Here is a 23,581-nt window from a genome sequence, read left to right as displayed (position 1 = left end):
CTCTACAAATCCGATGTTAACTGCGACTTTGAAGAATCATGCAACATTTGACCTAATGCAAGATGAAGACGGTCAATTTAGAATGAGGCCTTTGTACAGTTTTTGAAGATTTTCTATGATGTCACTTTATGGATTTAGGATCAACTTATGTAACTTCAAATTTGTTCATTAAAGAAGTTGCTACACTATATAATCATATGAACAAATTTTCTAAAAGTGTTGAGAAGAAGTTGACAACCATGTTAGAGAGGATGCTATTGAAATATTACAAATTTGTGGTGATTTTGAGAAGGTGAACAAAATCTTGTTCATTGCAACTATGCTTGACCCATGCTCCAAATTGGAAGTTTTGGAGTTTTGTTTTATTGACTTTCTTGGCCCCAAGCGAGCATATGAGCTTGTTGCTTGACTAAGGGGAATCATTGAGTGGTTGTATAATCAATATTCAAGTATGGGCCAATCAAGTGCTAGTGAGACTCAAAGCAACACCTCTTATGTTGATTTGGATGATCTCTTTAGTAGCTATCACCAATATCAAGCATCAAAATGTATTGTGGAGTTCAAATCAGAATTGGAAAATGCATGTTCCTCAAAGAGTCAAGGTTTTTGCATGGAGAGTGTGTAAAAATATCCTTCCAACCTTTAAGAATCTAAAGACTAGAAGAGTAATAGAAGAGGCTAGTTGTCATTGATGTCAAACAGAAGATGAAGATTTAAACCATGCACTGGTCTATTATTCTTATACCATTGATTGTTGGATGCAGTTTTTTCCTTCGATAAAAGAAGCAACAACCGGGATGTAGTTTACACAAATGACTATATATATATATATTATTAAAAGAAGAAAAGCAGGAGAATTGGAGAGGTTGTCCCTTCTAGCTAGGGGGCTGTGGTATAGAAGAACTCAAAGAATATATGAAGGAAATATTCTATCAACTCAGCAAGTCATGGAGCATGCTTTTACTCTCTATTAGGAACATAATGCAGCAGCAGAGGCTATAAAGATTCAACAAAAAACAAGTGCAATTGGCAGCCCCCCTGTAGGTGTGTTGAAACTCAATGTTGATGGCTCCCTATTTAGTGCTCAATGTAAGTCTAGAGTTGGTGCTGTGCTACGTGATCATGAAGGGAAAGTGCTATTTGCTGCTAGTAAATCAGAACCTGTTGTGGCTAATTCGTTGGAAATTGAGTTTCTAGCTATCTTAAGGGGCTTGCAACTGTGTATACCTCTTGGAATTACAAATCTAAGAGTAGAGTCTGATGCCTTGTTAGCAGTCCAATAGTTGGAAAAAGAAGGATATTCTACAACTTTGTGGGGTGGCTTGGTTCAAGAAATCAAAAACTTGCTCCAAAGGTATCCGACTTGGTCTCTTCATCATAAGGGACGGGAAGCTAATGGAATTGCTCATGCATTAGCTAGGTTTGCATGGAACATTGATGATCTTATTATTTGGTGGGACTCAAATCCGGAATATATTTCCCAAGCTATCTGGGTTGATTCAAATTTGTAATGTTTGAGTTTGATGAATAAAAAGTCCTTTTGTTATTTAAAAAAAAAAAAGAATTGAATAATTAGTTCATGGGAGGCCTTGAAGGATTAACACCCAACTTTGATATTCTAATGTGGTGGAAGGTGAACTCAAGCAAATATCTGGTCCTTGCCAATATTGCACGGAATGTGTTGGCTATTTCCATCTCTATTATTGCTTCTGAATCGACATTCAGCATTGGGAGTCATGTGTTAGATTCATTTTGAAGCTCATTGGCTCCAAAAATAGTTGAAACTCTTATTTGCACTCATTGGTTGAAAGCTCGCTCCATTAATTATGACTCCTAAGACTTGATAGAAGATGCTGAAAGCTATAAACTAGAAAATGGTAAGACCTATTTTGAAATATCATATATTTTCATGTGTTTTTTTAATAACTATGTTTTTAACATAATTTTTTTTCTTCATGTAGAGATGATTTTGAATAATTTTTTGAATATAGACAATTGAAGAACACGAGGTATTTCCACATCCTTTGTTATGTGTGTTGTCTAGAAATATAGCTTCAAGTACAAGTCCATTGCTAATATAGTATTTCCAGCAAACAACTGATCATGGTATGTAAAGTTTAAGTTAGTTTCTAGGCTTTATACTTACAAGAAAGAAAAAGTTAACATCTACTCCAAAAGCTTTACATGGGCAGATTTGTACAATTAGATGCATGACTTCATTGTATTGCTTCTGAAAAATCATTCTTTTTCTTTTTTCCGATCTCCAGGGCTAGTGTTATAATATCTCTTTTTCCAATAGATATAGTCTCTTATAATACTCTTATAATTTTTTCACATGCTTTTGTTTTCCTTATGGTCTGAAAACATGTTGTAGTTCTGTTGCATGATGCTTTGTTCTTTAAATTGTTAATGATGCTTGCTTTATCTGATTGGCTGTAGTTAAAATGATAATCTTGGAAATGGTAATATGACAAATGTGTTGACATGATTAGCTTTGGTATCAAGGAGGTATGCAGGATGATGATCATCACTTGGTGAGTCGTTTGACATACTGGATGATGAAGCGATAATGTTTTGTGGTGGTGGAGGGAGGAGTTTTGCAAGTAATGTAGTGAAATATTGGGGATGATGGTGATTGGCAGTGTTCATATCTTGCTATTAATACACTGACTCATAAGGCTCTTTTGGTGTTGTCTTTGCAGTATGTGCTCTGCTATGTAAGGTCGATTTTCTTCTACCATTTTGGGATGTGGGGGTTGTATTAATTAGTGGGATGAAACAATGATCATTGATTCATTATGGTTAATTAATGTCTTTTCTTTTTTGGGTAAAGTAATTTGGAAATATTACTGATATTCTACTGGCTTGTCTCTTGTAAAAGATCAAGGCTAATGCAAGTGATGTTCCTAGTGGCAAATGCTAGTGAAATGGTTGCTTTTATCATAGATGATCATGAAAGACATTAGTAAATTTCTAAGAAAAATTTTCCATTGCCTGGACCTCTGGTCCATCACAGGTCAGATCATCTTGAATGAATAATCTGGAAGGGTATATGAATTCACATGTATATAACTATATATGAGTACCAGTTTATTAAACAAACTGCATGTAAGAGTGAAAATTTAGAAATTTCTGTTTGGCATTGATTCTGTTTTCGGGTTAGAACAATGTATTTCGATTTAGGTTGGATGTACAGTCTTAAAAATGGCACATCATATCTCTCTCTCTCACTCTACCCCTTTTCTCCCTGTAAAAACCCATACAAACTTGAAACAACTCATTTCTTGTGTCGATTTGAGTTGGGAAGGAGCTCATGCTTCTCTCTCCCTCTCTGCACCTTCCCGTCTCTCCTCCCAAGGTTTAAAGATAAGCTTTTGCTTGTTTTTACTTTTTTTTTCTTTGAAATAGACTTCAATTCAATTCATGAATGAAGGAAGTTACAGCTGTGACAAAAAAAATCTGAGTACAAACCCCGATTAATTAGCAAACTGCTCATTGGTTATAAACTCCCGCACACAACTTTCATTGTGCTGAACACTGTCTAAAAACTTCTAAAACTTTCTAACGACACAACCCTTATGAGATGGAAGGCTCTATAAAAACAGAAATGTCCATCTCGACTTGTCTATGAGAAAACAAACACCTTTCACCCTCACCCTCCAAAGGAGGAGGGGGATCTTCCATCCTCATCCTCTAAAGGAGGATAGAGACTCACTACCCTTCTCATCCAAAAGAGGAAAGGGAATTTCTATTTCAAATTATTCACGTAACAAAACAAGAAATAAAACAAAACAAAAAAACCCTAGGCTCCCCACTTTGTCCCCCACTGTCCTTCTGCCCGTACATGACAGAGCAACTAACAGAATACTACCCTAGCCCACTCTCCCTCCTGACTCGTCCTGCAACTATCTCATAACAGCATACATGCAGCGTGCATAATCAAGCAGAATGCGAGCCAACTTCAGAATGCAACGGACGCCACAGGAAAGAACTACTGCCACCGAAAAGCTCATGGCCATAAAATCTTTACTGCCACTAAAGTACTCAGCTCCATAACACAACCACCGGAAGCCACTTATTTACAGACTAAACAAAACCCAGAAAACTAAACAACAAAAACGGAAGACTGCACCACCTCCAAACTAAATAAAAACCAGAAAACCAAACAGAATGAAAACTACCGCCCATCACTGTAAAACCAAATGAAAAAATAGAGAATAAAACAGATTATAAAAAGGGACTAAAACTAGACTGTAAATAACCGTCGCCGATCCCCTTCTCCGACTACCATCCATGAAGAAAAACTCCATGAGCTACGGCTAGGCTCCACCTCGAAGAAGCGCTTTATCCCCCCATGCACATTAGCATGCAAACCGAAAGGCTCCTCTGTTTTTCATGGATGAAACAGAGTCCTCTAACCACGCCGGAATGCATCCCAAACCCACACGCAAATCATCACCTCTGAGAGCAAGCCGCACTAACCTCGCTCCCATCGTAGATCCTCCAAAACCGTCCCCTCAGTAGACCATCCTTTTAGCAGCTAACACCAGATCGTGCTCATCCCCACATGCATCCCTCAAGCATGCATTCTTCATTTTATACGTCTGAGAGCTAGCTCATCCCCGTCATGTAAACCACCCAATACTAATCGGTCAGGGACTAGACTGGGTCATGGGTTTTTAAACTGCCCAAAACTATTGCCGAATGCAACTGAGATCCTCCACCACCGACGTGTAAATCCTCCCTACCCAACCACATGAATAATAGAGGTTAAGGATTCAGGAACCCGGCCTGGTAAAGGCCATTTATCCCATCAGAGTCACGGTCACAACTTTTATTATCAAATTGAAAAAACAAAAACAACACTGATAAAACCATCCTAGTGCTAACTGGAAAGGAGAAAAAGTACAGGTAGGAGCCGGGACTCATACCTCCCTCAAACGGTTTCCTTGAACTTTTTTCTTAGAGAGAAGGGAGAATTTCTCTCACTATGCATTTTTTAACTATTTTAGAATTTAGCACTTGCTTGTTTTTACTTTGATACAGTAGGAAAGGGCTAATATATTGCCCTACCACTAGATTCCAAGGGCCCATATATTATTATAAAGGGAAATACATAGGCCACCAGCGCAAACTAGTTTTCATTGGGGTTGATTTTTTTTTAATAATAAAAAAATTATTTAATATCATTATAAATTTTTTATATTTTTTTAAATATTTAAAAATATTAAAAAATAATTTGACTAAAAAAATATTCTAAAACTTAACGGTAGCTCCAGAAAGCGATGACTCTTAACATGACTCATTCAAAACTAAATAGGAGTCTGCATCATTCGGATACGCGTGTGGGCCTCATGGGTTGCCCATTTTAGACACAACTAGAGGTTCATGCACCACTCCATTTAATTCATCCACCTCATATCGTCATATCGTCGAGATGTGACCATCCATGTCGTCCCCCGCCTTCCCGCCCCCCCCCCCCTCTCTCCTCTCTTCCCCTTTACCCTGATGGTCACCGGTTTTGCTGGGCGTTTCATTGGAGCGGAAGTCAATCCTTTTCTAACAAAAAGAAATTCTTATCTCGTTTTCTTTTTCTTTTATTAGTTTGTATTGTTGTCTATAATATAATATTTTATTAGTTTGTACTGTCGTCACCCCCCAGGGCGGGGGGGCCGGGAACTAGCAAACGAGCCCATACGACTCCGCTGCATTCTGTGATGATCTTGAGCCATCCAGTTGTTCCCTCATCCAAAGCTATAAAGTATAATATTTTCTTCAAGTAGAGTAGAATATTTTCATCACAAATCTAAATAATATTACAAAAATTAAATATAACTATTTTTAATATTAAAAAGATAAAAATTATTAAAACAATAATTAGAAAAATGTTGAGTGCAGTCGCCTAGTGTAAACGGCGTGCAGTCGGCTGCTGACATGGATGAGAAATCAAAACTCACCGTTTTGATTGTAAACAGAACTCACCGTTTTGATTGGAACCCTAAGTCTCTCTCACTCTCTGCTTCTCCTCTCTCAAACCACTTTCGAGACCCTCTCTCCCTCTCTGCGATTGGAACCCCAAATCCTCTCGAACCCTAGATCATCATGAGACCCTCCCTCTCTGCGATTGGAATCCCAAATCCTCTCGGACCAGTTTCTGGTCGAGACCCTCTCTCCCTCTCTGTGATTGGAACCCTAGATCCTCTCGAACCAGTTTCTGGTCGAGACCCTCTCTCCCTCTCTGCAATTGGAACCCTAGATCCTCTCGAACCAGTTTCTGGTTGAGACCCTCTCTCCCTCTCTGCAATTGGAACCCTAGATCCTCTCGAACCAGTTTCTGGTCGAGACCCTCTCTCCCTCTCTGCGATTGGAACCCTAGATCTAGAGAACCAGTTTCTGGTTGGTTCTCCTTTGCGATTGGAACCCTAGATCTAGAGATGGCTTTTATGGTTGGTTCTCCTCTGCGATTGGAACCCTAGATCTAGAGATGGCTTTTCTGGTTGGTTCTCCTCTGCGATTGGAACCCTAGATCCTCTCGAACCAGTTTCTTGTTGGTTCTCCTCTGCGATTAGAACCCTAGATCTCTCAAACCCTAGACTGCTTCTCCTCTCTCGAAGCACTTTCGATTCCCTCTCTCACTCTCTGCGATTGGTCTAGTTGTCTCTCGATTCCTCCCTCAAAACTCCCTCTCAATTCATCCCGAGAACTCCGAACCCTAAATCCCTCTGCTTACAACTTTTCATTTTTGTTTGGTTGTCATTTATTTTTGTTGGTTGTCGAACGGGAATCTGTTGGTATGGATTCACGTTTCCCTCCCTCTCTGCTTCTCTATCGATTCACCCCTCAGAAGTGGAAACCCTAAATTCATTTCTATTCGGTCTGTTCGCATTCAGGTAAGATTTCTCTGTCCACTAGTTCATCATAATACTGTATGGTACTTTAATTTTTATGCGTATAATGAGTCTTGTTCAGTTAATAGATCTATAATTTTTTAATAATTTTGTTCATCTTGTGTTATTGAATTGCCCAGTAGATGCGTTGAATTTGATTTCTGTTTTTAGTTTGTGAATTTTAGTTTATGTACTCTGCTATGTGGTCTATTGTGAAACTTTGGTTAAGTTGGCCCAAATTGGTATGTGGTGCATTGTCGAACTGGCTGAAGTGTATGGGTTTATGAGCACATTAAATTGGGTGCCATATATGTTGGTGTAATAGATGCTCAATGTTATATATTATTTTCTGTTTAGGATGGAAATATCAGTTACTATATATCTTCATTGTAGGATAATATGCCATATCCTCCCGTGTAAAATTATCACCCAATTGCAACATCTTATATACATATTTTTGTGGGATTGAATTACCATGTAGAGGCGTTGAATCTAATATCTGTTCCTAGTTTGTGAAATTTAGTTTATGTGCTCTGTTATGTGGTCTATTGTGACACTTTGGTTAAGTTGGTGGGTAATTGGAATGTGGTGTTTTTTTGTGAACTGAAGTGCATGGGTTTATGAGCACATTAAATTGGGAATGGTGCCACTATATATTGTGTATTTTTTGACATGTTGGTGTAACAGATGCTCAATGTTATATATTATTTTCTGTTTAGGATGGAAATATCAGTTACTATATATCTTCATTGCAGGATAATATGCCATATCCTCCCATGTAAAATTATCACCCAATTGCAAAATCTTATATACATATTTCTGTTAGACAATTTATCTCTTTGCAAAATATTATGCCATACCTCCCGTGTATATTTCTTCTCCCATGCATATATACACTGTTTAATATATACTCTTGACTAGGGGCTGTTTTTACTTCAATATTATGATAGAAAATGAGTTCTGCTTCTCATTCCGGGTCAAGCTTGGAGAGACCACTTTGCTATTGTGGCTCCCAAGCGAAACTACGGATTTCTGGAAAAGCAAAATCTTTTGGTAGAAGATTTTTCAATTGTCCAAACTATAAGATGAATAAACAATGTGACTTTTTTGAGTGGATTGATCTTCAAAGTGAGCAAAACACTTGCTGTAAGATGGCGTTGGAGTTAGCTGAAATGAGGCACAAAAGGGTACTTCATGACACGTTGCGCATGGAGGAAGCCAAATTTACCGCATTGGAGAAGAAGTACAAGGGAGCGTTGAAAGTATTAAAAGTCTCATGTTTTTTTTTTTTTTTGTAATAGTTTGTGCTGTATTTTTTGCCATCTTCAATGGTTGTAATGTCTCTCGGCCAATGCTTCAACTCATGTAACTCAACCCCTTTTGATGTATTTGACACTTTGATCAGTTAATGTATTAGATGTGTCATATGTAATTTCTTCATCCTGGGACTTTTGTATGTATTTAAAATTTGTAGCCAATTTCCTGGGACTTTTGTATGTATTTAAAATTTCTTTTCCAATTTCCTGGGACTTGTGTATGTATTTGAAATTTCAGGTGAATTTTGTGGGACTTTAACCACTTTTGTATGTATATAGACCATTTCTTTATGTGGTCCCAGTATCTTTAGCATGATTATTTGGGTTTCGAATCAGCATATTGCAAAATCCAAATCCCATGAGGCAGTGAATTATTGGATACCAGCTTTTGACAACAATTGAATACTTAGTAGTCAATATCGGCTGGCAACAGAAGATTACAAGAAACTACAATGCTACACGTTTGGCCTCTCATTACAAATTACCTTGTATAACACTGAAAATAGACCAACGCATATAAGACAACTCCTGATAGACCAACGATTATAAGACAAATCCTGCCCAATCATCTTTCACCACAATAATTACTGGGCATCACCTAACAAAGATTGCAAAATATAAGCACCTGTTGGATACACATGGAATCATACGTTGCACCAAGTCAAAAGACGTGAAGAATCAGTTTTATACCGTTTGATCACATCAACAAAAAAATAACTGCTTATATTCTTTTGGCATCAAATAATGTCCTCCTAGAAAACACAAATTCTCCTGTCATCTATATATATATACATCCGAATCTAACATCAAACATTTTTCAGCTTGCCTCCTCCTTTCATCCACTTAAATTCTCAGATCAAATATACAAAATATGATTTCATTCTATACAAATTACAGGCAACTTGCCCAAATAAGTAAGAAGGGGAAAAATAGACCACATCATGTGATGTACAAAATATGCACCAGCTTGCCTCCTTCTTGTAAATACAATTCTTTTGTGAAATATACAAAATCATTACATCCATGCGTTTGACCCATCTCCACCCAGGGAGCTTTGGTTGTGTGTCATCCAATCATGAAAAATCTATTTCGATCCAAATAAACAAATCTTTATCAAATAATAAATAATATTACAAAAATGGCCTAGATAAGTGAGAAATCTTACTCTTTCTTGACTACTAAAAAACATAGGCTGAACACTTTGCGTGGTCCACTACTGTCCATGACCTGTTAAACAATAAGTGAATTTTATCACAATACAAATATTGACCTCCTTCAAAAAATATGCCAATCCTGCTTATATCTAAACATGATACCGTAAATTGTCCGTCATTGGTTATATCTGCTTCTGATGGCCCAAATAAATTCCTATATGTGCCCATAGCTACTGTATGATTGTCATCTCACTAAAAGTGGAGTAAATAGTTATAACACGTCATTAGAAATAAGTGAAACTTTATCATAATGACACCAAAGAAAATAGACCAGTTTTTATTAAAGCTTGCTAAAACATGCACCTGTTTGCGTTTTCCTCCCACTTGTGCTTTCTTTTGTTTGGCTTTAATCTTCCGCATTTCTGTCTCCATCCTGGATGCTCTTCTAAGAGATGGAGGTCTTCCTTTTCCTCTGACAATAAGTGGACTCTTGACTTGTTGTGAGCTACCAACTACAGCCCCATCTAGTATTGTAACCCCAGGTTCCGAAACTTTGCATTGCAAAAATATAATAAAAAAAGTAAGCAACACTTTGTGTCATTCCAAAATAAATAGCAATTGTAAATCCAAAATTGTAAATACAAAATACAAAATAAAAAAATAAATACAAAAACAAATTTTATTGGTGGCCTAAACCTGTTTGGCCACTAGATAAGGGTCGATGGTTCTGACGATATAATCCAGTCATCTCATGTATCTTCTTCTTTGCATCTTCAAAGTCCTTATCAGATTCCACCGCATAATCTATCATCTCATAACACATATTCAGAAGAATTGATTGTCTATTACCATTTGGACTCTCATCCTGCGCATCGTAGCTAGATCGGATTAACGTGTATCTTCTCTTGATGTCCTTCTGCCATCGGTCTAAAATGTACTAATCTGGCAATGATTTTATACCCTTTGTCTTGAATACAGCCAAAATATGCCTACACAGTATCCCCCTCATCTGAAATAAACCATACGAACACTTTGCATTGCAGTCATCGACATTAAAATCTACAAAATATGTAACCTATTTTGTGAACTCCTGAATACGAACTTCATCTTCTACCAAATAACTCTTCATTACACCATCCATTGTCTATAAAAATGGATCCAAATCAAGCACACTGATAACTTGCTGTTGAACTTCCTTAAATTTTGCGTTCGTGTACAACACCTGAAATTTCTTTTCAATTGGCGATCTAGATACGCAGGGAATGGTGCCACTAAAGGAAAGAAACTTTGCTTGATTTTCATTCTTAATTTTCCTTTTTAGCGCATTGTTGAACTGGTCGACAAACTCTTTCAGGTTTGTCTTTGAATGGACATAACCATCAAAGAAAGCATTCATACTCTCGCTACGCTGAGTGGTACTCATTCCCGCCCAAAAATGCTCTTTTAGAAAAACCGGTACCCAATGCGCACGCTCCAAATATAAACTTTTCAACCACACATTCTCATGTAAGTCGTATGTATTAATAAACACGGACCAACATTTTTCAAACTCCTCAATAGTTTGTGTGTCGTATACACATTTCATCAACTCAGTTTTCAACCCACTTTTATATGCAGCATATGCCCCAAGCTTCTCAGGTGCCTTCTTCAGTATATGCCATAGGCAAAATCTATGTCGAGTTTCCGGAAAGACAATAGCAATTGCATTTTTCATTGCTCTGTCTTGATCAGTAATAATCACCTTTGGAGCTACTCCGTCCATACATTGCAACCAGGTTTGGAAAAGCCATATAAATGTCTCCGTGTCCTCACTGGAAATCAACGCAGCTCCCAAAAGAATCGACTGCCCGTGGTGGTTTACACCAACAAATGGTGCAAAGGGCATCCCATACCTATTAGTCAAGTATGTGGTGTCAAATGTCACGACATCACCAAAATACTTATAGGCTGTCCGACTACGTGGATCTACCCAAAAAATATTTTTTAACCTCCCGTCATCGTCTAAATCCATCAATGCAAAAAATCCATGATTCTGGTACTACATCCTTAAAAAATAATCACGAAGTGTTCTAGCACCACCTACACCAAGTCGTAGATGACGGGCTTTGTCGATATAATTGCGACAATCTTTTTCCAGAAATGGCAGGTTCTCAAAGCCACCTGCGCCAACTACAAGAGATCCGTAACTCTTGTTCAGTCGGATACCAGCTAAATCGTTGGTGTCAAGGACTCTTTTAACTGTCTCACTCACTTCTCTGTTACATCGATAGAAGCGAGATCTCTATGGGCTGATAACATGATTATGTGAATTATTGACTGTTGTCAACCGCATCTTTCCATCGACTCTCAACGCATTTATCCTTGCCTTGCAGTTTGTCTTTCCTGTCGGACGTGGGTTGGCAACATTGGATGTCTTAATCCGTGCCTTCCCTCCCCGTGCACAACCAAGAGTAACATATCTGACACTTTGATCCTCTAACCTCTCACTCCTTTGTGTCATCACCCCAAACCCGCATTTCTTAGTATACTGCTTATAATAGCTAAACAAATCTTCAAATGAATTGAACTCCATGCCCGACTTTGGCTCCTCAATCATATCATCACCTTTCGGCGATGGCACTACATGTGATGTACCTGGAGTGCAATCGTCGATTTCCCGTTCACCTGGACTGCCATCTTCAGTTTCCCATTCTTCTGGTCTATCAAATGCATGTTCTTCCCCTTCTCCCATGCCCTGTAAAAGTTGTTCACTTTTATCTCCACATTACGAAAAAACACTTGGTAATCGCATACTAAATTAAAAAAAAAAAAACAAAAATTGACCATAACAAAATAATAAATCTGGTATCATTTTATGGCACTACCAAATAAATAAAAATTTTGTATGTAAGCTTCACCACAATAGAAACTCATTAAACTCATTACCAGAGATTGATGTATTCAGCCCACTTTTGAGGTAATCAAATCTATATATTGAAGCTAATAGTTTATAATTTAGGTAGTGGAAGTAAACGATGAGGAATTAGTAACTTTCCTATGAAATAAGCTATATCTTGGTTGATTAAATATCTGCATTGTTCCATTCAAAAATTTATTCTCTTATGGCGATCAACAAGTAAAATCTGTAACATAAACTCCTTTAACCAAGTAGTTGCATAACAAGTTCATTAAACTAAATCATATCCAACAGAAAAGTGCCAATAAAAAATGGTGCAAATATTTCTTTAAAAAAATTTATATATATTCAAATCATTAACCAAATATTAAAGCCATCAATAACCGAATATTAAAGCCACGGTTTTGTACTTGAATCACAACTTTACATTTTGTAGTCATCAACCAACGTAAAAAACAACATCAAACCAATATCATTGGCCTCCTACACGACACAAACTCGAGCAAAACCAAACCACATTTGTATACAACATTTTCAAAGTCCTCTATGGATTCACGTTCAACAATATATATTTACCATGTTCATTCAAATTCCACAAAACAGAGCCACATATATATCAAACAAATTATGAAAATCTGTTTCAATTTTTTTGAAGCATGCAGATATGGATCCATGTCATAACCAGAACTTGGTCGTGGTGGTGCTGACCCACGAAACTGACCACCCACGTCCTTGACCCGAGATGCTGGGCTGAACTGCTGGCCCGCGAATCTGACCCGAGCAGATGGCCCACTCAGCTGACCCGAGCTGATGGCCCACAGACAGGACCCGAGCAGATAACCCACAGATCTGACCCAATCTCAATTGAAACCAACCTGACCCAAACAAGATCTGGCCTTTGACCCACTCCAATGCAGACCGGACCACCCCGAAATCAACCCACCCAACGACAACAGCTCTCTGCACCCATGCCGATCGGATGTCTTCCTCCTTTCAGTTCTGGGAGACTTGCGAATGGAAGAAGCGGGAAATCTATCCCTTCAAAAATGCTTTCAACCTGCACTGGTTTTGGTTTCCTTTTTATTTTGTATTTTATTTTTTATTTTTTATTTTTTTAAATAAAGGCTGACGTGGCGCAGCGACTGCATCTCAATTACATCCGGCGACTGTATATAAAACACTGCAATAATTAAAGGTGAGCGCGGCCATAGGAGACAAGATTCTGAATCTTAACGCCGCCCAGTCAACACATCCGCCCGTGTTTTCGTCGTAATTTGTTAAGTAAGTGGACCCCGCACTTATCCATCCGGACTCTAACGTGTAAGATTTTTGGTACTCTACCCCATTATGTCAGCTGTGGATCCTACTGCTGGTCCACCACGTTCCTCCACGTGGCTGGTCCACCATGTTCCTCCACGTGGCTTACATTTTCGATTCTTCTCGATGATGATGATCATCTCAACTCCTCGATTCTCGACAACTCCCTCCCCCCCCGCGCCGTGACCCGATGTGGGTGGCTACTGTGAATCCGGTGGGTCCATTTCCGGCGATAATAAACGCTCGCCGAAACCCGAAACTTCTCCTTTCTCTTTCCGCACCTATATCTTGTCGTTTCGACGATCGTTTTCGGGTTGGGAAGTTAAAGGTTCCGGCAGCAAAAAAGCAGCTCAGAGACTTGGAAACTCGGGAACCAGGTAATCCCACTCACCTCGTACAATCTTGTTCATTTATGATTGATTTAATATCATATTTACTAATTTTGTATTCATTATTTGGATATGCAGATATTCCAGAGAGTGAAAAGCTCTCAGCAAGTGAAAAGAACGGTGAAGGTTCTGATTTTGGATGGCTACCTGCTTTTCCTCACGTGTTGATCGCTTCCATGTCCAATTTCCTATTTGGTTATCACATAGGGTCAGTCTCTTTTTCTCTCTTTCCTTTTTGTTTTGGGCGAACTTGCTGTTTGGTTTTTTTGTTTTCACTTTTGTGATTGAATGAAAGACTCAACTCCATGAAGCAAATGATTCAGATGAATGAAAATTGTTTTTTTTTTTTTTTTTTTGGTCTACACCTCTTCTGCACATCACTTGTGCACGTTAATTATGAGTTAAAGTTAATAGATGAAACAAGTGGACGCGATGATGACTAAATAAGAGAAGTGCGCAGAAATTGAGCGAATAACACTATCTTTGCTTTTCTATTGGTTAGTGCCCCCAACCTTGTTTACATGGAAATATATACATAGGATGGAAGAAATTATGCTCTTTTCTTTCAATTTTATTTTAATGATAGCCATCTAGCTAACAAATATTTTTTTTTTTTTAATTTCTTAACTTCCATTTAGTTAAGTTCAGACAAAAAAATTTTCATTGTGTGCTGCTCTTATGTTGAATTTGTGGGACATAAAGTATTGTCGATTTGCTTAGGAATAATGATAACCATAGTAGTAAGAAGAACTGATATTATCTTTTCTTTTCTTTTTTAATAGATAATTCTCGCAAGCATCGTACAACAATATCAAATGAATACAGTATTTTTCCTTCCTGAAAAACAGTATCTAAGATAATGAAATACTCAACTATGATAATATTGACACTTGAGAGCTTTTTTATTAGGTTTCTGGGAACGCAACTGATCATAGCTGCTTAAGGTTTATTAGATCAACAATTAAATTCAATCAACTTAGACTGAATGTTTCCCAGTGTTTGAATTGTTATCAACAGAAAATTGGAAAATCAGTGGATAAACTTGACGTGTGTTTTGCAGAGTAATGAATGGTCCTATTGTTTCTATCGCACGAGAGCTTGGTTTTGAGGGAAACTCAATCCTTGAGGGCCTTGTTGTTAGTATATTTATTGCTGGTGCCTTTGTTGGAAGCATAAGCTCTGGTTCGTTGGTTGATAAACTTGGTTGTCGACGCACTTTTCAAATTGACACAATACCCTTGATTCTTGGTGCAATATTAAGGTAATCTATATATATATATATCACTACAGGACCCAATTTGGTTGTTTGATCTCTGATTTTTAGCCAGGGAATGCCTAGGTTTGGCTGTGAACCTCTAGACAAAGCATACAAGTCTATTTTTATTGTGAATTCTTTTTGAAGCTTCTATGATGGGTTCAATTGAAATAGGTTCTCCTAATTTATTGCCATATATATGTTGGATCACATGCTATGGATTTCTAAACCATCATTTTCTAAAGCTCATTATATCCAATTATAAGTTTGGCTTTAAAATTTTCTTAGTGGTATACGAACTCTGCAACACAACATCAATTAGGAAGCCAAATCAATTTGGTTGTAGAAACATGTACCTGGTGAGAAAGATTAGAAAATGAATCCAAGTTTATTTCCCTCTTGCTTCTTTCACTCTATTCTCTTGTCGTTATTTACACATTTTCTTGTTAAGTTTTTGAACATATTTGAGTTTGCGGGATTGTTCTCATTGCAAAAATGAATTCGAAACTTGTTTCTCTTAAGAATATGCTGATAAACCCCGGGTGGCTCCTCTTTAAGTACAGCGCGGTTTCTAGTAGGCCTCAATCAATATTTATCAGCATAATCTAAACCCACTTTGCTCTATTTGGTTTGTTGTTATAATTGCTGTTGTTCTAACTTTCATTGGCAAGTTCCATTGTCTAGAGAAGATTTCTTCCCATCATTGTCTTCATGCCTTCACTGAAATACCATTCTTTTCAACCTGCTGTTTACCTTCTTTTCAACAAGTATATACTGGAACTTCACTGTATCACGGGTACTTGTTGACTATGTTACTAATTATTAACGTTTGTTTCCCCTTTTTCATTTCTTAGATGCATTTCCTGATCTCTTCATAGCAATTTGGCAATCTTGAGTGACAAACATGTAGTGTTGAGCATGACATGATTTACATATGTGCATATTACACCCAATAAACAATTTTTTCCCTGAATTTTCAAATCTTCATTTTGACTTTACCACTACAATCAACTTTTAATTTACGACTCTTTTACCTATCAGAAAAGATCTTGACTCTTTTACATTTGTTACAGTGCACAAGCCCACTCTGTGGATGAAATACTTTGGGGAAGATTTCTTGTTGGGCTTGGTATAGGCGTGAACACAGTTCTTGTTCCAATTTATATATCTGAGGTGCCATTATGTATTTAATTATGCTATATCTTCGAGGTTCATTTGTTCCAAACGCAGTTTCTAGTAATTTTGAACTTAATCATAATTATAATGGGTTTCCTTTTAAAATTAGGCAGCTGGAGAAGGTCTGGCATAGGAGAACTTCAATATATTTTCTCTAGATATGATGGGTTGCCTTATATTGAGCATTTATTATTCAGAATATATTAGAAAAAGTATGGGAAGCAACTAATGATTGACGTGGTTGGAAACAATGAGATGAAGTGACTGGAATTCTCCAAAATGCTTTAAAGTGAGTTCCTTATAACGTGTTTTAACAGTGCCTTTGATACAACTAATATCTTAAATAATAGGCAGATAGAAGTTTTGAGGACTGCGAGATGACAATGGATGGATTGAAATCTTGTTCCTTTGGGCAGGGGCGGTAGATTTTAATGGGCTTAATGTTCAGGAATTTCCTTTTCGATTGTAAATCCTAGTTAGGTATTTCTTATGTGTACATCATGTGTACTTGGCTATGCCTATTCTTGATTACCTATAAAAAAAAATTAGTAGGCTCTGCACACCTTTTCTGGAGGGTTGTGACTTTATCCTAGATAATGTTCAAACACAAAGTTAATATTAGGATGGACTTTTTTCTTTCTTGTTGTTACACAGTGATCATACTTTTGTGTGCTCATTGCATCTTTTGCGGATGTGGACTTAGCAATTTTTAAATGGCAGCAAAAGTTAATTCTTTTTGCTCATCTCTTTTTGTCTATCTTTGTGGTAGGTTGCTCCAACAAAATATAGAGGTTCACTAGGAACCTTGTGTCAAATTGGAACCTGCCTTGGGATTATTTCGTCACTGTTTCTGGCAATTCCCTCTGACAATGATCCACATTGGTGAGGTTCTGATAAATTTTGTTTTGGGGAAATTCTTAATTTTCTTGTTGTATCTTACTTGCATATATTGACATTTTTCTGTTAATTGAGAATATTTAAAGAATAAAATCGGGGTTCTGAAAAGTTTCAGTAACTTCTAGGATTTTCCACTTATGATTCTGAATCCATATACCGATGTCTTCTTTATCAGTTTATCATGTATGTGAATGCTTTTTCACCAGTTATTTCTTACCCCGCATATAAAGGCATGCCTTTTGTCAGATTATGGTTTGTATGTCATTTAAAACAAAGCAGAAAGTAAGAATTTTTAATGAAGATCCCCTAAATATGTGTATTCTCTTGTATTCTTTCTGCATACTTGGGCTATGCCTATTTCATATCGATAAAATATCTTCTTACTTATCAAAAAATAATAATTTGTTATTGAAGAGTCTGGATGTGACTTTTTAAAGCATATAATTTGTGTCTTTGGGGAACTTTTGGATAAACTTCAATAATATACCTTTCAGGTGGAGGATGATGCTCTACATTGCAAGTGTCCCTGGATTTATTCTTACACTTGGCATGCAGTTTGCCGTAGACAGCCCCCGCTGGCTTTGTAAAGTAGGACTCGTTCATTTATTCACAATCTTGTGTTTATTTCTCATTGGGCTTCTCTCAGTACTGCCTTGTGTTGTTTATGAAGGCTGGGAAATTGGATGATGCTAAATCAGTTGTATGTGACCTTTGGGGGGCATCTGAAGTTGAGAAAGCAGTTAAAGAATTTCAGTCAGTCAGCAAAAATGATGGATGTGACTTGAACAGCAGATGGTTTGAACTCCTGGAAGAGCCACACTCTAGAGGTTGTAGCAAGGTGGTGTTTAGACATGAAAGGAATTTTAAAGTCATGCATCAAAATTGGCCATTTTAATTATTTTAATTGAGGGTCAAGTTGGGAGAAATATAAGCACATTTTAATATTTGGTACACTGGCTAGCTTGTTATGAATTTTTTTTTTTTTCCCCTTTTAATTTGAAAGTGGTATTGTATCCTAGCATTACATTATATCCCAAATGAATCCTCATTTATGGAAGACTCATCTTGTCTGGCTGCAGTTGCATTTATTGGAGGTGCTCTATTTGTACTTCAGCAGTTTGCAGGCATAAATGGGGTTCTTTATTTTTCATCATTGACCTTTCAAGATGTTGGAGTTACAAATGGTGCTTTAGCAAGCTTGGTTGTTGGACTAACCAATCTTGCAGGTTGAGATCTAAGCTGCATCTACATGTCTCTGCATTTAGAATAACAATCTAATTAGAACAGCTTCTCATTCTTTTTCATTTGCTGATCATCTCCAGGTGCACTCACTGCTTTATACTTGATCGATAAGCAAGGAAGACGGAAGCTCTTGATTGGAAGCTACTTAGGAATGGTTAGTTTGCATAAGCACTTATTCAAGAAATTAGGCTAATGACTTCCTGGGGAGGGGAGTGAGAGACGATATTGTTTTGTCACATACAAACAAAACTGCACATAGGAGGGGAGGGGATGGGGGATGGTGGGGTGGTGGTTTATTTACATCTTTGAGAGATAAGAAAGTTTTTTTTTTTTTTTTTTTTTTTTTTTTTGTTTCCTGAGATCTGAAAATTGTCACAGAAAATTATTCATGTTTGGTATTCTCCATAGTTGTATCAAATTTCTACGACAGTTTTTCCATATGGCTTATGATACTTGGCTACAACTGGGTTGTTTCCATGCAGGCAGTTTCTATGTTTCTTGTAGTCTACGCAATCAGTTTTCCATTAGATGAATCACTCAGTCACAACTTATCAATACTAGGAACTGTACTGTAAGTATTTGCTCATTTTGCAACCTTTAAGACTAGGCAAACCTTTTTACCAATAAAAAAAAAAAGATAAAGTCAAACGTGATTTTTTTTTTTTTTTTTAAATGCAGAGGATGGTACTCCAATTTTATTAAAACCCTCACTTTTGATAGAGAAATATATCATGATTACCAAACTTATACTCATTATCTGATTACTTTTGCTCTTCCACCAAACTTATGCACCTTCATGGGGCCAGCGTCGGTCACCAAACTCATCTTGCTCTTCTTCTTTCTAATTGATAGTGAATGCTTTTTCTGTTATCTAGAAAATACTCAGAATTGACACTCATGGATTTTATTTTATTTTTTATTTATTTATCTTTTTGCGTCTGTTCCTTCTCTAGGTACATATTTACCTTCGCAATTGGAGCTGGCCCAGTGACTGGTCTCATTATACCGGAGCTAAGCAGCACTAGGATGCGTGGGAAGATAATGGGATTCAGTTTTACATCTCATTGGGTAGGTATTAAAACAAGTGTAGTCCACTTTTTTATTTCCTTAAGAACTGCATGGTCATCTAACAGTGTCAGTTGTGGTCATTTTGATTCATGCTATTTGTGTTTTAAAATGTTTGTATGTTCATATTTTGTTTCACTTATCTGCTTCATAACGGCTCTACTGAATTCTGGACAAGTTTTAACATGTTACATGCTTTTTGATCAGGTTTGCAATTTCTTGGTGGGTCTTTTCTTCCTCGACCTGGTGGAGAAATTTGGTGTTGCTCCAGTTTATGCTAGCTTTGGTGGATTTTCCTTGTTAGCAGCAATATTTGCCAAATATTTCATAGTCGAAACTAGAGGGCGTTCTCTTGAGGAAATTGAAATGTCGTTGAACCCCAATTTCCAGGCTAGAGACAAGTGAACGACCCAGACCCAAGAGAACTGCAAAGCTAAACCTGTCATGCAGTTAACTGCAGTGCTGGTTTTGCTTGGAAGATCCCTCGTATTCTGTGACGAGAATTTTCAGATAGTGACCTTGGATGTTTTCTTCCTGACTGTATGTAAGCAATTTTTTTATTTATTTATTTTCCCATCATCATTCACATATTTGAATATCTAGTAAACAGAAAATTTTGCATCCCACTTTCCATTCTTGTTCTTGACAACCGCCATTCTTATGATGTCCGTGGCTTGTTTACCAAATTGTTACAAGATAAGCTGTGAAAAGAGATTAACCTCAATCCTTAGCTTCATAACATAATATATGGTACCTAATTGCTTTCATAACATGGGAAAATCTTAGTTGCTAAGAAGCATCAACCCTGGCTTTCATCTTTAACGCTTGCAAAATATCCCATTCACAAAGAATGATGGTCTAAATTTTGTGACCTATGGCCTGTTCATTGGGTTTGGCGGTTGATGTGGTTCAATAGGATGGTTTAATGTATTAAATCTTTATAAAATGCATTATGGGAAACATTTCACTTTCCAGTGATGATGCAGATTTTCACTCAATACAATGATGGAGCACTTAATATCACCTTGGATATTCACAATTACATACGTTTAAGGCATTTGTGGTGGATTTCTTTATCCAAGATGACTCCACATCATACTCTCACATTACCCATACCTTTAATTTCCCATAGCTGCAATAAAATGCAGCAGAAAGACAACCTCTAACCACCAGATGCTAATCACAATCCTTTAAATGGTGTTGGGGCCTCCCGAGATTGTCGTCTGCCAAGTCAAATGAGATGATGTATTTCCCTGAGTGATCTCTGCATGGCCAAGTGGCCCAATGAAGTCTCCATCAACCAACATCAGCGATGGCCACTGATAAAGGTGGTGATCTTCATAAAAAGCACAAGGAAATTCACTTTCCGGTGATGTAGCACCGGTAGATTTTCTCAAATACAATCGAATTACAAATATATGAGTCTATGACTTCAGTTCACATGTAGAAGATGTTTACAACCACATACCTTCGGGGCTCTGGTGATGGAAACCGAAAACCATAGGAGAAGAGGCGGGAATTATGTGAAAAATAAATGCTTGATTTCATTATGAATTAAGCAAACTCACCAGGAAAGAAGCATCTACGTTTTCCATTGTGGCGCTTCATGCATCAGTGAAGGTATCAATCCACTTGAAACTACCCATATACACAACTGTTTGATACCACCTTGGGATTCCCTGAAACATTAGGTCTTTAAACTCTCCTCCTTTTGGGTCATAAGATACTAGAGCTCTGCTTTCGTATTCCAACAAGATCTCGCCGTTCTTCAAAAGGCATAAAACTCGAACAAATTCTCATTTCTCAATTATCTTTGAATTCTTGTAGAATTGGTCTGCTGGCTCTTCTTCAAGTCCCATAGGCACGTAAGCTTTTATGTTGAACCTCTTGATCCAAGACTCGTCCACATCATACTCTTTCATTACCCATATCTCCAATTTGCAATGGTTAAAATAAACTGCAGCAGAAAGACATCCTCCTAGACTAACCAGATGATAATCATACCCCTTTAAAGTTGTGCTTGGGACCTCCCGAAGTTGCTCGTTTTCCAAGTCAAACGAGATGATCTTGGTCCCTCGGTGGAGTCTGCGTGGCCAAGTCACCCAATGGAGTCTTCCATTAATGAAGACCTATGATGGCCACTGATAAAGGTGGTAACCTGCCTTTCCTAGACTTCTCCAGGTGGAGCTACCCAGAGTAAGGATTTGAACCTCTGAATCTCTTATACCATTAAATCCAGAGGCTGTACATGCTTTCCTATAGTAAATTATCTTAAGCACCTTGTATTCATTGGTTGTGGAATTGAACCCGAATCTGAAAACCACCCGTTGATCCCGATACTGTGCAGACTTGGGCAGATGTTGGTAGTTTCCGATAAAAGGATTGTATACGTAGAGTGCATCATTCTGTAACGAATCAGATAGGCATAGCAAGCCATTAGATGAGCCTAGCACATTAAACTCGGGCATTGCCTCCTCCAAAAGCACGTGAAACCTTTTCACCTTTTTGTCCTCGTGGTTGCAAGCAGGAAAGTCAACAAAGTAAAGCTGGTCTCTGGTGGTACAATCACTATGGAAATGAGGCATGGACTGTTCTCATCCATGCATGTGCTATGCTTATTAACATCGAGATCTTGTGCTAACATGCGCCAACCTCTGCATACAGACTTGAACTGAACCAAAGATGATGTAGGAACCCTTGAGAGTACATAATGGATGAGGTCATGTGGGAGGCTTTCCAGTTGGCTTGATGGTTGCTTATCTCCTTCTTTCAACCTGATCTATGATCACCGAGTTTGAGTCCACTACTAGGGTGGGGTAAGGTTTACAAGGCAAAAGATACACATCAAAAGTTCTTAAAAGGGAGAAGGCCGGCTGAAGAGGAAGATGATGCAAGATTAAAATATGTAGTAAACTTCGATAAGATCATCAAATTAATATCAAAATTGATGGAAACCTCAAAAAAGTTTGGCATTTCAGACAAATTAACTATTGCAAATCATAAAAAGTATAACTACTTATTATAGAATATATTCATAATATTCTAGTATGTATGGTAACATGACTTATTCTTTACTATATTTAATTTATTGTGTAAATCAATTGGTATCAGTTAGTATAATTGATTATTGTATTTCAACTTTTTTCTCTAGTGTAATCATTCATTTATAAATGAATAATACTATATACAATCGTGGAATGTGCAAACGTCGTGCAATCGCTTTTAAAATGAGTGAGGTCCACAATTAAAAAGTTTGTTTTTTTCATGTGAGTTCCGTATTAATTCACTTTTTTCAAAGAGACTGCGCGGTGTTTGCACAACTACGACTGCAAATATTATTTCTCTTTATAAATAGGGACATATATTAATTAAGTACAATCCTGAATGGGGTGTATATCAATATATGAGATATTTATTTCAATGTTACTTCTTATGTAATGTTCGAATAATTTATTTCAGATTCGAACAGCAACCAAACTCCTCTCCTTTGAAGGTTGAGGTTTTTTCTCTCTAGGAGAGTCTAGTCTCTTAAACTAGTCTTCAGCTGGTTTGAAAAGGAAACATGGAGGAAGACTTAGCTAGACAATGGGAAAGACTCAGTTTAACTGAGAAGGAAAAAGGGGAGGTTGTTCTGCCTTCAAACTCGGCAGCCAAAGTAAAGAAACAAAGCAATTTCTATATTTTGGTCATGATCATTGCTGGAAGACCAGTGAATAGAGAAGCATTCAAAACCACAACATCTAAGGTGTGGAGGTGCAAGAGCTAGATTCAGTTTACAGAAGTGGGAACAAACAAATACTTAGTAGAGTTCCACCTTGAGAGGGACCTCCAACAGGTTATACGTGGAAGGCCATGGTCTTTTGATAGGTGGCTATTACGTCTAAACCTGTATGAAGGGAATAGCTCCATTAATGAAGTTCCTTTCTCCACAGAGAAATTCTGGGTGCAGGCATGCCTTTAGCAAGCATGACTGAGGATGTTGGAACC

The 23,581-nt window shown here is 37.5% G+C and overlaps 3 protein-coding genes across 3 annotated transcripts; 1 reads left to right on the top strand and 2 right to left on the bottom strand.

Annotated features, from left to right (window-relative positions):
- Positions 1-10,501: 10,501 nt before the first annotated feature.
- LOC122304605 (protein FAR1-RELATED SEQUENCE 5-like) lies at positions 10,502-11,368 on the bottom strand. The gene has a single exon (XM_043116864.1). The coding sequence runs from the start codon at positions 11,366-11,368 to the stop codon at positions 10,502-10,504; it is 867 nt and encodes a 288-aa protein (XP_042972798.1).
- A 270-nt stretch (positions 11,369-11,638) lies between these two features.
- On the bottom strand, positions 11,639-12,088 carry LOC122304604 (protein FAR1-RELATED SEQUENCE 2-like). Its single transcript, XM_043116863.1, has one exon. It carries the CDS (start codon positions 12,086-12,088, stop codon positions 11,639-11,641), a length of 450 nt encoding a protein of 149 aa, XP_042972797.1.
- Positions 12,089-13,702: 1,614 nt separating this feature from the next.
- LOC122303768 (probable plastidic glucose transporter 1) lies at positions 13,703-20,220 on the top strand. The gene is made up of 12 exons (XM_043115714.1): positions 13,703-13,947; positions 14,038-14,167; positions 15,020-15,220; positions 16,288-16,387; positions 17,160-17,272; positions 17,782-17,875; positions 17,958-18,114; positions 18,367-18,513; positions 18,610-18,683; positions 19,012-19,100; positions 19,483-19,597; positions 19,802-20,220. Exons 1-12 carry the CDS (start codon positions 13,761-13,763, stop codon positions 19,997-19,999), a joined length of 1,605 nt encoding a protein of 534 aa, XP_042971648.1. The 5' UTR covers positions 13,703-13,760; the 3' UTR covers positions 20,000-20,220.
- The last annotated feature ends 3,361 nt before the right edge of the window (positions 20,221-23,581 follow it).

Source organism: Carya illinoinensis, chromosome 3 (assembly GCF_018687715.1).
Source record: "Carya illinoinensis cultivar Pawnee chromosome 3, C.illinoinensisPawnee_v1, whole genome shotgun sequence".
Taxonomy (NCBI): Eukaryota; Viridiplantae; Streptophyta; class Magnoliopsida; order Fagales; family Juglandaceae; genus Carya; species Carya illinoinensis.
This window is presented reverse-complemented; position numbering and strand designations above follow the sequence as displayed.